Consider the following 11,797-nt stretch of genomic DNA (forward strand, 5'->3'; position numbering starts at 1 on the left):
CCTCTCGTTTCATTCTTCACACCCTCCCAGCCTCTTCCGTCTCTCCCTTTCGACCTCTGCCGTCTGCCGTGCAACATCCACCGAGCACAAGCCCATCTCAGCTCCCTCCCTCGCGAACCAAGCAATTGCGTCTGTCACATTTTTCCAGACCGTCGTTTTCACATCCGTACGTACTCTTGGTTGTTGAGCCCCGACGAGTCCAGAAGAGAGAGTTTGAGAGCACATCATGTTTCTCGTTTTGCTTTTGTATTGTTTCTGGGCCTGCTCCGTCCTGTTTCGACATCCGGCCCTTTTTTATTATCTCGACCCTTGTCCTGATATGATACAAGGAGGAGGCAGAGGGGCGGTGTAAAAGAACGAGATGTAGGCACAAGCACAACATAAAACGACCTGTCACGTTCGACAACGCGGCAACACTCTCGGTGTCCCAGTTTCCAGTTTTGTCCGCGTGGTCTCGTGTCGTCATGTGCCTGCGTACGGCCGTCACCGCTACTTTGCAGAACAAAATGAGCGGGTGCAACTGCTGTTTTCTTCTTGGTGCTTGTGTTTCGGGCGTTCCGCGTCAAGAGAAGTTGTGTGGCTCCCCAAGTCGCGCAGAGGTGTTTGGGTTTGCTGCCGACGGGCCATGTGTTGTTGTTTGTAGTTTCTTGCGACCATGTCAAGACCAAGTAAGACGCAGCGGCGGAGAGGCCCGTTTCGCCGCTCCCACATGCCGTTCTCTGACAAACATAGAAACAAACACGAGCGACATATGCCATCCAGACGGGGGCGATGAAAGGGCGCAGGCCGACAAGGGGGGAAACAACCGATGGGGATCTGTTTCAAAGACAACTTTTGCTTTTTGGGGGAAACATCCGACACGGTCCTGTTGTCGTTGTGGCTTTTGTGTTTGACCCAGGGATGGATGCTCTGTGATGTCCGTTGGAGGCGGGCTTGACAGCAAAACGCGCTGGAGGCGATCCGAGAATCAAAAAAGAAACCATCCTCAAAGAGCCAAAAAGTAACGTATTGGCCCCCGAGTCGCTCACTGATCGAACGAGGAACGCCCTTGTTTGAGAAATCCCTTACGGATGGCCCCCTCGGCCCCCCGCATCGCTCACAAAATGCAGAAACGCATGATGATGCCGCGGGGAAGCAGGGCGATCGCGAGGGATGGCCCTGGGCGAGGGCACCCAAATACATGGAACAGAAAAAAAAAAAAAGAAAAGTTGGACGACCAAACTGTAAATAGAATTGGTCTCCATTGTCGCAAGATACCCTTTTTCTGTGTTGTCCAAACTTGACGACAGTCAGGGCGACAAGACGCCAACAAGAAACATGCAAGGGCCATCCAACCCTGGCCCCCAGAAGGCATAGATCGATGCGCTGGCCATCAAACAAGCCGATGGAGCATCACCACAATTTCTATATTTAACAAACTTGCGTGTCATAAGCAAGCAAGGGAGAAGTAAAAACAAAAGGAGTTCTTGGGGTTTGTTTGAAAATCAGGTTGCCCTGTTCCGGTCGTTTCGCGAATCATGGCAATGCCCTTCGATTTGAATGGTCTTGAAAGGCGTATTATGTAAATAAGAATTGGACACTGAAAAACCTTTCCATGTAATGGGATGGCTGTCTAGGAATGGGATTTGTGAGGCTCACGGAGTCTCTCAAAATCGATCGGTAAACGAGCAGACGTAGACAGAAAAATGAACAAAAATCGCAATGTCAAATATTAGAGCAATACGTTTGTCGTGAAAACGTCTGGGCATAAAACGCAGGCGCATGAATACAATCCAACTAAAAACGTAAAAAACAAACTGAAGAAACGCCGAACAATGCTGCAAAACGCCTGGCCAAAACGTGAATACCGTTGAGGAAATGCAGCGCCGAAAATGACATGACACGCCCACAATCCACCACGCTTCATCTTTGCTCTTGCGGTAGGCCGGCCCTCTATGGCCGCACCCGGCGCACACTGGCCACGCGCCGGACGGGCGCACTGACTTCACGGCGCTCCTTACCGGGCGTAATCGGACGGCGGATGCCACCTGGGGCTGCCGTCGTCATCGTCGTCGTGTTCGTCGTGGTCGTCGTTGTCGTCGCTGCGGCCGACGAAGACGACGTGGTGCGTGTGGACGAGGCCGACGACGACGAGCCCCCGGCGGCACTGCGGGCCCGTCCGCGGCGCTCTCGAATCTGGGCCAGGCACTCCTCGCGCGACATCGTGGGCGTCAGCGCCGGGTTGTTGATGTCGAAGCTCGGGCCCCCTGCCGTCGCGGTGGCCTCGCCGTCGCTGTAGACGGCCGAGGACGAGGACGACGCGGGCAGGATCTTGCTGGTGGGCGTGCGCTGGGCCGCCATGATGCGCTGGGCCAGGCTGGGGTCGGTCGTCTCCTCGCGCAGCGGCACCTTGGTGGTTGTCGTCTTGTGCGTGAACACGTTGGTCGCAGCCACTGTGTGCGGGCGCACCGAGCGGCTGTTGAGCGACTCATCCATGGCCGGCGTCGCATACCGCTGCGGCTGTGCGACAGGTGTCGCGTCGCGGTCTTCGTACTGCAGCTGTGCCGATGCTGGGCGCCGTTGCCGGGACCCCCCAGATTGACTGGATTGATGGGAGTGATGGGAGTGATGGGAGTGATTAGAGAGATTGGAGCTGTCGGAGCGGCTGGATTGGCTGCTGTGGCTCCGGGCATAGGCCACTTCGGTCACGTCCGAGACGCGCGCGTCGTCCCGCTCTTCCTCGACCACAGGCGACTCTTCGCTGACGGCTCTCACAGGCGGCGGTGCCGCATCGTTCATGTCCGTTTCGACAACGCGCATCGAGGTGCTCGCAACCAGCAGCGAAGTGGCAGCACGGGGTGCCTCTTGGGCGTCATCCATATGGACATCCATATGGACATCCCTGTGGACATCCACATTCGCATTGTGTGCGGGAGCCTCCGTCGGCAAAGGCCCCGGCGTGGTGGGCACGTGAAAGTTGACCGGCTGCTCGGCTTCTTGGCGGTGCGGTGCGTCGAGCAGAGACAGAAGCGAGGTGCGCTGTTGGGCATACGAGGGCGGCTCCACAGAGGGCGTGCGCGCGTACATGGACTGCTCTGTGGTCGTTTCGACGGTGTAGTCGGCCGAGTCGGTCGTCACGTCGCCCAGTGTGGTGTCGGCGTCCTGGACATCGGCGTCGAGCATGTCGTGAAAGGGGTGGCGGTTCTCTTGCGTGATGGCTTGTGTCGGCACGGCGACTTCCTCAGCTGCGACTGTCGGTGCAGCCTCTGGCTCCTCCTGCACCGTCTCTTGCACCGCCTCATGGGCGGTCTCCTGCTCAGTCTCCTGCTCAGTCTCCTGCTCAGCCTCCTGTTCGGCTTCCTGCCGCGCCACCTCCTCGGCGCCCGGCACCTCTGGCATCGCAGCCATCGTGGCCACTGCCGCTGCTGCAACGGCCTCCTCCATCTCCTCGGCAATCTGCTGCGAGACGGTACGGAACGCGCCCTCTTCGGGCACGAAGGTGGTCGTGCCCAGCCGCGCGGCCGTCTTCCCCTTCGGAGACGGGCCGTGGCTGTCTGTGCTGTCTTCGTTGTCGTCCGTCATCGCATTCGCCTCCCCACCGCCGCGGCGTTCGGGGCTGAGGTTGATGTGGAGGCCGCTCTGCAGCGTCTTTGTCGGCGAAGGCTTCATGGCGGCCCGGATCTTGGCGGTCGGCGAGGCGATGGCAGCCTTCTCGCTAAGAATGATGCGATCGCCAGCGTCGCCAATGTCGAGGTTGGGCCGCTTGCGCGCAGAGTCGAGGATGCTGGCGCGCGGGCGCTTCTTCATGCACGAGCACGCGCGCAGATGGCACTCGGCCTCGAGGTACTCCACGAGCTCTGCGGAACGGTCGGCACGCTGCTTCTCCCACTGCCACAGCCGCGTCAGTTCGCCGATCTCGGCTTCGCTGGTGGCGGACGACCGGATGTCCAGCAGTGTGACGGACGACGCACGGGCCGCCTTCTTGCTCTTTGTCTTGGGCCGGCTCGACCGCTGCTTCGTCATCGTCAGGCCGTCCTCGGTTTCGTCCATGCTGTCGTCGTTGGTGTCTTCGTTGGCCTCCTCTTCAGCCTCCTCTGCCGCCTCCCCAGCCTCCTCAGCCTCCTCCTCCGCATCGGGTGGCGGCAGCGGCAGGCGACCCTCCGAGGCAATCCGTGCCACATCCTCATCGGACGTGGCCAGGCTGCGGAACGCGTCTCGCTCCTGCTCCAGCATCTTGACCTTTTGCAGCGTCTGCTCCAGCGCCTCCTGGCACCCCACCAGCTCGTAGCGCGCCTGGAACGCCTCCTGCTCGCGGGCCTTGCTGCGCTCCTTTTCGTGCACCAGCGCCTCCTCGGCCGCCTTGCTGCTGGCCCGGGCCGCCTTGAGCTCTTCCTGCAGCTTGACAATGGCGCTCTGCGACTTGAACGTCTCCTTGCGCGCCCGCCGGATTTCCTTTTCCCACAGCGCCTGCGTGTGTGCGTGCGTCTCCTTGGCCCGCCCGTAGTTCTCCATCACCGCCTCCAGCCGCTCGCTCACGCGCTGCTCGCGCTGGCGGCCCTCGTCCACCTGCTTGCGCAGCTGCCGTGCCTCGTCGCGGTACCGCCGCATGTCCGTCTCGGCCTCTTCCCGCCCGACCATGGCACGCTTCAGGGCCGCGTCGGCCGTCTTGCGTTCGAGGTGCTTGGACTGCATCGCGAGCGAGTTGAACTGGCTGATTTTGTCGGTGACGGAGGCGACGCTGGAGTCGAACGGATGGCTGTTGTTGTGGCCTCCTGGTTGTTGGTTGTTGACGCGCTCAGGCGATATCACCTGGAGCGGTGTTGGTGAGCCGGACCGGCTCCCGTGGAAGTCCATTGTGTGTGCTGCCGATGCGTGGCAGTTCGGAGGCTGTTGATCTTGAGTGTGTCGTGTTCGTCTTGTTTGTTGATTTTTTTTTTGTCAACTGTCGATGTCGACGGCGTTGTCGATGTGCCGTTCTTCGAAGGCGTGAAGAATGCAAATGGGCATTCGTGATGTAAGATCCGGGATACACACGCTCTGTCGCTCTGTCTCCGCGATATTAATTTGTCCCAGCCGTTGTGGCACTTGCTCTGTGCTTTTGGCATAGTTGTGCGTTGTGTTTATTACGGGTCGCGTTTTTTGGTGGTTTGTTGCTCTGGCGACGCGATGGGCTAAGGTGACAGCCTTGGATAAAAGTGGAGCAGCTGCATTGTTGTGGCTGCATCGTGGCTAGTGCATTTGTGGGCCCTGATTGCTTTTGGAACACGGAACTGCAGTTGGGGAAAGCTCCATCAGGGTCGCGCTTGCCTTTGGTGCCGTCGGAGCTCGTAATGCGGTCCCGCATTGGTCCAGAGGCAGCAAGCACTCTATTTCTGGCCAAAGTTGCCTTTTCTTTATGCTCGCTGCCGTTTGTCGTAGACTTTTACTATATCTCGTGTCGCAGCCTGTCCGATCCAGCCGCGTGAAATCTGGCAACAAGAATCACCCCACGCACTGAGCTCCGGATGTTCATGGACCTGGGCCATTGTTAGATCTTCGACTGCCTTTCCGGCTTCCTTTTCGACATCGTCTCTTTCTCGACTTGCATCGTCCTAGTGGTTATCGCCAATATTATATTCGCCGTTTTGCATCTGATCAACTTTCGATTTGTACGTGCCCAATCGAGTCTCGCCTTCAATACACAATGTCCGACAACGCTGCTCGCCAGCGGAGGTTTCCGCTTGAGCCGCGCGTGGTCGACGTGACCGACCTGACGGACGAGGACGACGACGGAAACAACGGCAAACCAGTCACGCCGCCATCGACGACGACGACGCCGACGACGCAGCCGAAGCGCAAGACCAAGGGCAAGAAGCGGCCGCGCGTGGAAGAAGAGGACGAGTACAGCCCGTACCTCGACATCTTCCGCGTGCTGACTTTTTTGCTGCTGGCGTCGTGCGGCCTCAGCTACCTCGTGTCCGGCGGCGAGTCCTTCTTGTGGGGCATGCAGCACAGACCCAACTATCTCAAGCTCTCGTGGTGGAAGATGCAATATGTAGGAGGCGACCACGGTCCTTACTCGGTGTGCATCCCTACTCCGGGAGCGCCGTTCTGTCTTGCCTTGCAAACGATGCTAACCATGGCGTGTCCATTTGTTCTTTGTGCAGAGCGGCCCACGGTACTTTACGCTCGAGGAACTCGCCGAATACGACGGCTCGGTTGTCGAAAAGCCCGTGTACCTCTCGATCGACGGCAACGTCTTTGACGTCTCGGCCGGCCGCCACATCTACGGCCCCGGCGGGTCGTACCACTACTTTGCGGGCGTCGACGCCAGCCGTGGGTTTGTCACGGGCTGCTTTGCCGACGATCGCACGGGCGACTTGCGCGGCGTCGAGGACATGTTCTTGCCGCTGGACAACCCCGAGGTGGACAGCCACTGGACACCGGCGGAGCTGGCGGCGAAGAAGGTCCAGGAGCGCAAGGACGCCGTGAAGCGGGTGCACGACGCGGTGCAGCACTGGGTGGATTTCTTCACCAAGAGCCACAAGTACCACTACGTGGGCAAGCTGAAGCGGGAGCCGGGCTGGGAGGGCGAACTGAAGCCGCTGTGCAAGGCTGCACAGGAAGGCCGGGCCTACCGCGAAGTGCCTACGAAAGAAGGGAAGTGAACGTTGGGAAGCCCGATTCCTCGTTTCGTACAGGTTCCGTTTTCGTTGCGAAATCACACGTTTCGTTGCAATGCTTTTCGATGAGCTCTTATTCCAAAACTTCAATATTTTTTTAAATAAATAAAATGCAGTTAAAAAGAGGTATGTAAACTACACGTCGTGAACGTCTCCCTTGTACACCGAACGAAACGAAAAAAAGGAGACAAAAGGAAAGCTCGTCCTCCTCCTTTCTGGTACGGACCCCAGCTCCCCTTAATCACACCAAAAAAGTCTAAGATGGGGAGGAAAAAAGAAAATCATAGTACACCAAGCCAGGGGACCCGAAGAAGAAGTCAAGAAACCATCATTATGGACACACGCACAACCTGCATCCGCAACCCAGTTTTTGCCGTCCACCACTGCTTTACAGCAGGAAGAAGGTGCCGGCAACGGCGACGAGGCCGGCGGCGAACTGGGGAACAGAGACCAGGTTGGCGGCGCTGGTGGTGACGCCGCTGGAGGACGTGCCCGAGGACGACGTGGTGCCGGAGCTGCCGCTGTTGGCGCCTCCAGGAACGACCGTTGTGGCCTTCATGGCATTCGTGCGGTACACCGCGAGCGATTTGGTCGAGTCGGCAGTGCTATTTTTGTTAGCAAGACGTCGGCATGGAAAAGGGGGGGAACGGGCGGGAACCTACTTCTCGTTGATGACCATGCTCATGCCGCCCTCGCAGTGCTTGGCCTGGCCACAGTAGATCCAGATGGGCTTGGTGTCGTTGACCATGATGGTGTAGGTCGGGATGTTGCCCGTGTTGGCGCTGGCGGCGACGGGGACGAAGCCCGAGTGGAAGCCGGTGACGTTGCTGAAGGACGCGATGGGCTGGCACGGCTGGTCGAACGTGGACTGCGTGACGGTGTGGTTGCCCGCGAGGAATTGGAACTGGACCATGGAGCCGGCGGCGACCTTGATGTTGTCGGGCGAGTAAGTAAGGGAGTTGTTCTTGGCGGAGACCTCAACAACCGTGACGGACGTCTGCTGGGCAGAGACCAGACCCAGAAGGGCAGAAAGGGCGAGCGTAGAGAACTGCATTTTGGATATGGAAAAAGGCTGAAGTTTTTGAGGGAAAAAAAAGAAGAAAAAAAAGAATTGAGAGAACGAAAGAAAGAGTTGTGTAAAGATTGAAAGGCGACTCGCGCTGCAAGTTGGTGATGATGGATATTAAAAGGACTAGCCTCTTGAAAAACGAAGTGAAATGGGAAAAAAAAAAAAGAAAAAGAAGAAAGTACAAGGGAGAGAAAAAGTACACAACAATAAGAAACCTGAGATGGACCTACAGAAGGAAGAGGAAAAAAAGAGAGAAAGGACACAGGTCAGTGGGATGGGAAACGGCATAAATATAAAGAAACAATCCGACACATAAAAAGGGCCACCCCTGCAAAGCAACAGAAAGGCGGATGAATTGAGCGGATCTGCCGGTTCAGAGAGGGGGACTTCACCAGCAAAGGGACACCTGCAAAAGACCGGGCATCGCAAACCGGTGGCCCTTGTCTGATGTCTGAAGCGGCCAGCAGGGGTTTCTGGGCGTTGCTATCTTACGACGTCTTCGCCAACCTCTGTTCGACGCAGCCGTGTTTGTGCACGTTACGGGGTCGCCCGTGGGTGGGGACTTTGAAACGAGATGACAAGCCCGCGCTGAGAGCCCCTTCCGACCACTCACTTGGAATTGTGAAGGGAAATAGAAAAAAGAGGAAATGGTGAGGCCTCATGGACCCCTTCCCCGGACGAAACATGACCGTGTGGCTAAGGCGTTTTCTCGGCGTCTAATTTTTTTTCTTTTTGTCTTTTCTTTTTTTCTTTTTTCGTGTGTTTATGACCACCACCAAGCCATGAGTCGCAGCCCCATCTCGACCACGACCTCCTTTTTACTGTCACGTTCACAAGAAACGTTTGGAAACATGTTAGCTCGACTCCTTCCTTGGCCTTTACACTCTTTCGTCGACCGACCTGTGTCGTGGCGACAGTCCATTGCGCGTGAGCCAAGAGCAAGGGGACGAAAGAGAAACGCAAAATAAAGGAGAAACATTTTCAAACAAGGAACGAGGAGACTTTTAATTGAAAGGGATGACCTGGAGCCTTGACAACGTCTGGATGGGATCGTGAGATTTGTTCAGATGCCAAGCCAGGAGGACAGAGGGACAAAGACTGCTCCAAAGACACAAGGCTGGTCCGCGGAGTTGGCCGTGTTTGTTTGTTTGTGGCAGCCGATCCATCGTAGCCTGTGTCTGTACCGTTCTTCTACTTTGGTTTGTTTTCGTCTACGGCTCTCCCTTCTGACGTGTCGGCTTACGTACGAGTTCTTCCAGATGTCACTATCGGCGACTAGCTGTCTCTACAAAGACGTTAAAAGAGCGGAAAGAAGAGAGGCACTACCAGAAACAAGCAATGGACTGAAGAGTGGCTGACGACAGAGCAATCGCCTGAAGAATGGCACGACAATAGAATAAAACAAAACTAAAATAGACAAGATCTAGCGTGGAGAACAAACGCCCCGTCAATATCGGCAGTGGAAGCGAGTTCTGGCCCGGTTGAGGCTGCGCGCCTTCAGAGCCGCCCTGTGCAATTACGGCATGTTGGCTGTCCGTGGAGTGCGATGCAAGGTGTCGTCGTGGGAGGGAAAATAAAGCAACGGAGAATGGCTAAGTTGAGGGGCCTTTTTGGCAGTTCGCTCCTTCTGTCTGGCTAACATTTAGGCCTGGCCAGGCCCGCCAGGGGTTCGGGCCTCTTAGTGGAAAACCTTAAGGAGAAAAGTGGGCCCCACCCAGCCGCACGGATTGTGCCTCAGATTTAGTGGGTTTTAGCTGCATGTCAAACGCAACTCAAACTCGACAGCGTCTCAAGTGAGGCCGGGGAGCGGCTGGGATTACAATGACCTGGCACAAAAGAGGCCGGGTCTCGTCGACGACGTTCTAGTGCTTCCGTCGCTTTCTACGACATACAGAATACATACTCTGCAATACACACAAACTCGGTCAAGCACGTCGGCTTACACGACTGACTCGATATCTCGGGCCACTCTGGACCGTCTTGAAGCAGGTGGACACGCGCACATGACGCGGGGTGTTTGTGCGCCGCTGTGGCAGTTGGCGTGCCAAGAGCAGAAAGAAACAGTCAACTTCCCACAGACAACGACACTGCTGGGCAGAGGCCAAGCCGCTGTGTTGATAACACCGAGTTTTACAGACACCTGACGTTTGAAACGAAGAGACACGTCCAAGACAGACGCTGTGTGAGGCGTTCGTCATCCTGCGAGATGCTGGGCGCTGTACGACGGACAGCGGACGCTCGACGGGGTTGGCTCCCAGAAAGTACGGAGCAGTCTTCGCTCGATTTCGCTGGGTAAGGCATACGGCAATGCAACAAGAATACAGTCGCGGAACGCGATGTCGATCACTCCACGGCGTTCTTGGCGACCAGACGCGACTTGGCAGTCGTGGGGAAGAGACAATTGCTCAATCTGCGTTGTGAGGCGTGCAAGGGCCAAAGAGAGAAATGGCCGGCGCACATTTTACTAGCTGGATGCTACAGTCACTTGCATGATAGTACGGTGGTCCCTAAAGATGACAGTGTGGCTTATTTTTATATTTATATCCAAAAGCAAATAAGAAACAACAAAGAAAACAAAAGAGAGGAGAGAAGCTGCACAGAAGCTGCACAGATACCAGTAACTGATAACAACAGCTGACTACATCGATTGCCTAGGCTCGAGCATCTACGATAAGTACATACATCTCCCACGTCAATAGTGGTGGCTGGCGAGATGTGCTTGCTGGCCGTAGTACGTCCGTTCGGCCGCTGCGGATTCCGGGTCTTCGAAAGGAGGTGGCGTCGGAGCACGCGGAAGGTTGCATTCTTCTGCCGGAGCCGGACGGTGTACGCGTCGCTGTCTTGAACGTGGTCGAGCAGTGGGGCCTGAAGTGCGATCGGGAACCTTATTATGGGGCTTTGGCTTGGACTTACTCGAGCTCTTGCGATGTGCCGAGCGCACCCGTGGCTCACGGCGATGTCTGCCAACGCAGGAGATGGAGTCGTCGCACTGTATAGTGTCACTATCGGTCCCATCGTCGCTCTTGACCGGAATAGGCGTATCGCCGCTATATAGGCCAGTCGGTTCCGGCTCACGATGCAATGTTTGCGGCGCGGGATAGACGTCGTCGCCGGAAGAGAGGCCTAGCGGGGTACGGCGATGGAAACGGCCTCGGCTGGGTCGCTGATCGCAGCGTATGTCGTCTGACAGGCCTAAGGAGGCGAGTTGTCTATCAATGCCCAGCATGGAATCATCCATTTCTATGATGGAGCGAGGATCGTCGCGTATGCGTAGAGGCTGTGTCAGCGGAGACGTATACGTGCCTCCACGGACAAAGTTTCCATGGAAGTTTGTCATAGCCGGTTGGCCGGAAAATGGCGACCTGTAATTTCCGTATGCATCCCGATGTTCATTGGGAACCTCGCACGCGGCGCCATGGTGTCTGTATGGCTGGCGTTGGTCCTGTAGTGGGTACGGGATTTGGCTGTACCGTCGGTTAGGAGGGTGGCCGGCGTGTCGGCCGGAGTGGTGGCCGTCTTTCTCTTCCCACATTTGAGTCCGATCTAAGGTCGGGCTGTGGACCTGCGGCCCTGGTTCGGCTTGAAATGGATTCTGGTCACCGTACTGGCCGTCGTACTGGTCGTACTGGTCGTCGTACTCAGCCTCGGGGCTTTGGGCCTCGGATTGAGCCACATACGAAGCTTCCGAAGTAGATGAAGTTTCGGGTACATCGGCTATGCGTCCTACGATGCCGTTTCCCTGCGACTGTCTGCTGCTGGCATCGATGCCAGTGTCAGGATAGGATCGCTTAGGAGCGTCACCATCCGAGGCAGCCTCCCTCATCCATGCGCTCTCGTCGCCGCGGGTGTTACCGTATTTATGGGAAGAACGACCGGTTATGATCTGCAGGTGGTCTGCACGAATCGCTATATTGACGGATCCCCTTTGCATTGTGTTGAAGTAAGAGATGCGCCTGGGATGTGTGTGTGTATGTGTGTGTGTGTTTCGATTCTCGTTGCTGGAATATGCGACGTAAATGTTGTTCATATCCACGCCTCATGATCATGAAATATGGGCGGCTTTTATACAACAGCTGTTCACAATTGC

General features: G+C 56.5%; 4 protein-coding genes across 4 annotated transcripts; 1 reads left to right on the forward strand and 3 right to left on the reverse strand.

Moving 5' to 3' along the window:
* Nucleotides 1-1,932: 1,932 nt before the first annotated feature.
* On the reverse strand, nucleotides 1,933-4,833 carry SPBR_00163 (uncharacterized protein; the record flags this gene model as incomplete). Its single annotated transcript, XM_040758483.1, has 1 exon — nucleotides 1,933-4,833. One exon carries the CDS (start codon nucleotides 4,831-4,833, stop codon nucleotides 1,933-1,935), a length of 2,901 nt encoding a protein of 966 aa, XP_040618814.1.
* An 829-nt stretch (nucleotides 4,834-5,662) lies between these two features.
* Nucleotides 5,663-6,626, forward strand: SPBR_00866 (heme steroid-binding protein domain protein; the record flags this gene model as incomplete). Its single annotated transcript, XM_040759185.1, has 2 exons — nucleotides 5,663-6,040; nucleotides 6,126-6,626. 2 exons carry the CDS (start codon nucleotides 5,663-5,665, stop codon nucleotides 6,624-6,626), a joined length of 879 nt encoding a protein of 292 aa, XP_040618815.1.
* Nucleotides 6,627-7,029: 403 nt separating this feature from the next.
* On the reverse strand, nucleotides 7,030-7,695 carry SPBR_01011 (uncharacterized protein; the record flags this gene model as incomplete). The annotated part of the gene is made up of 2 exons (XM_040759330.1): nucleotides 7,030-7,246; nucleotides 7,304-7,695. The coding sequence occupies 2 exons, from the start codon at nucleotides 7,693-7,695 to the stop codon at nucleotides 7,030-7,032; spliced, it is 609 nt and encodes a 202-aa protein (XP_040618816.1).
* A 2,707-nt stretch (nucleotides 7,696-10,402) lies between these two features.
* Nucleotides 10,403-11,641, reverse strand: SPBR_00702 (uncharacterized protein; the record flags this gene model as incomplete). Its single annotated transcript, XM_040759021.1, has 1 exon — nucleotides 10,403-11,641. The coding sequence occupies one exon, from the start codon at nucleotides 11,639-11,641 to the stop codon at nucleotides 10,403-10,405; it is 1,239 nt and encodes a 412-aa protein (XP_040618817.1).
* Nucleotides 11,642-11,797: the final 156 nt, after the last annotated feature.

Source organism: Sporothrix brasiliensis (genome assembly GCF_000820605.1).
Source record: "Sporothrix brasiliensis 5110 chromosome Unknown Cont19, whole genome shotgun sequence".
Taxonomy (NCBI): domain Eukaryota; kingdom Fungi; phylum Ascomycota; class Sordariomycetes; order Ophiostomatales; family Ophiostomataceae; genus Sporothrix; species Sporothrix brasiliensis.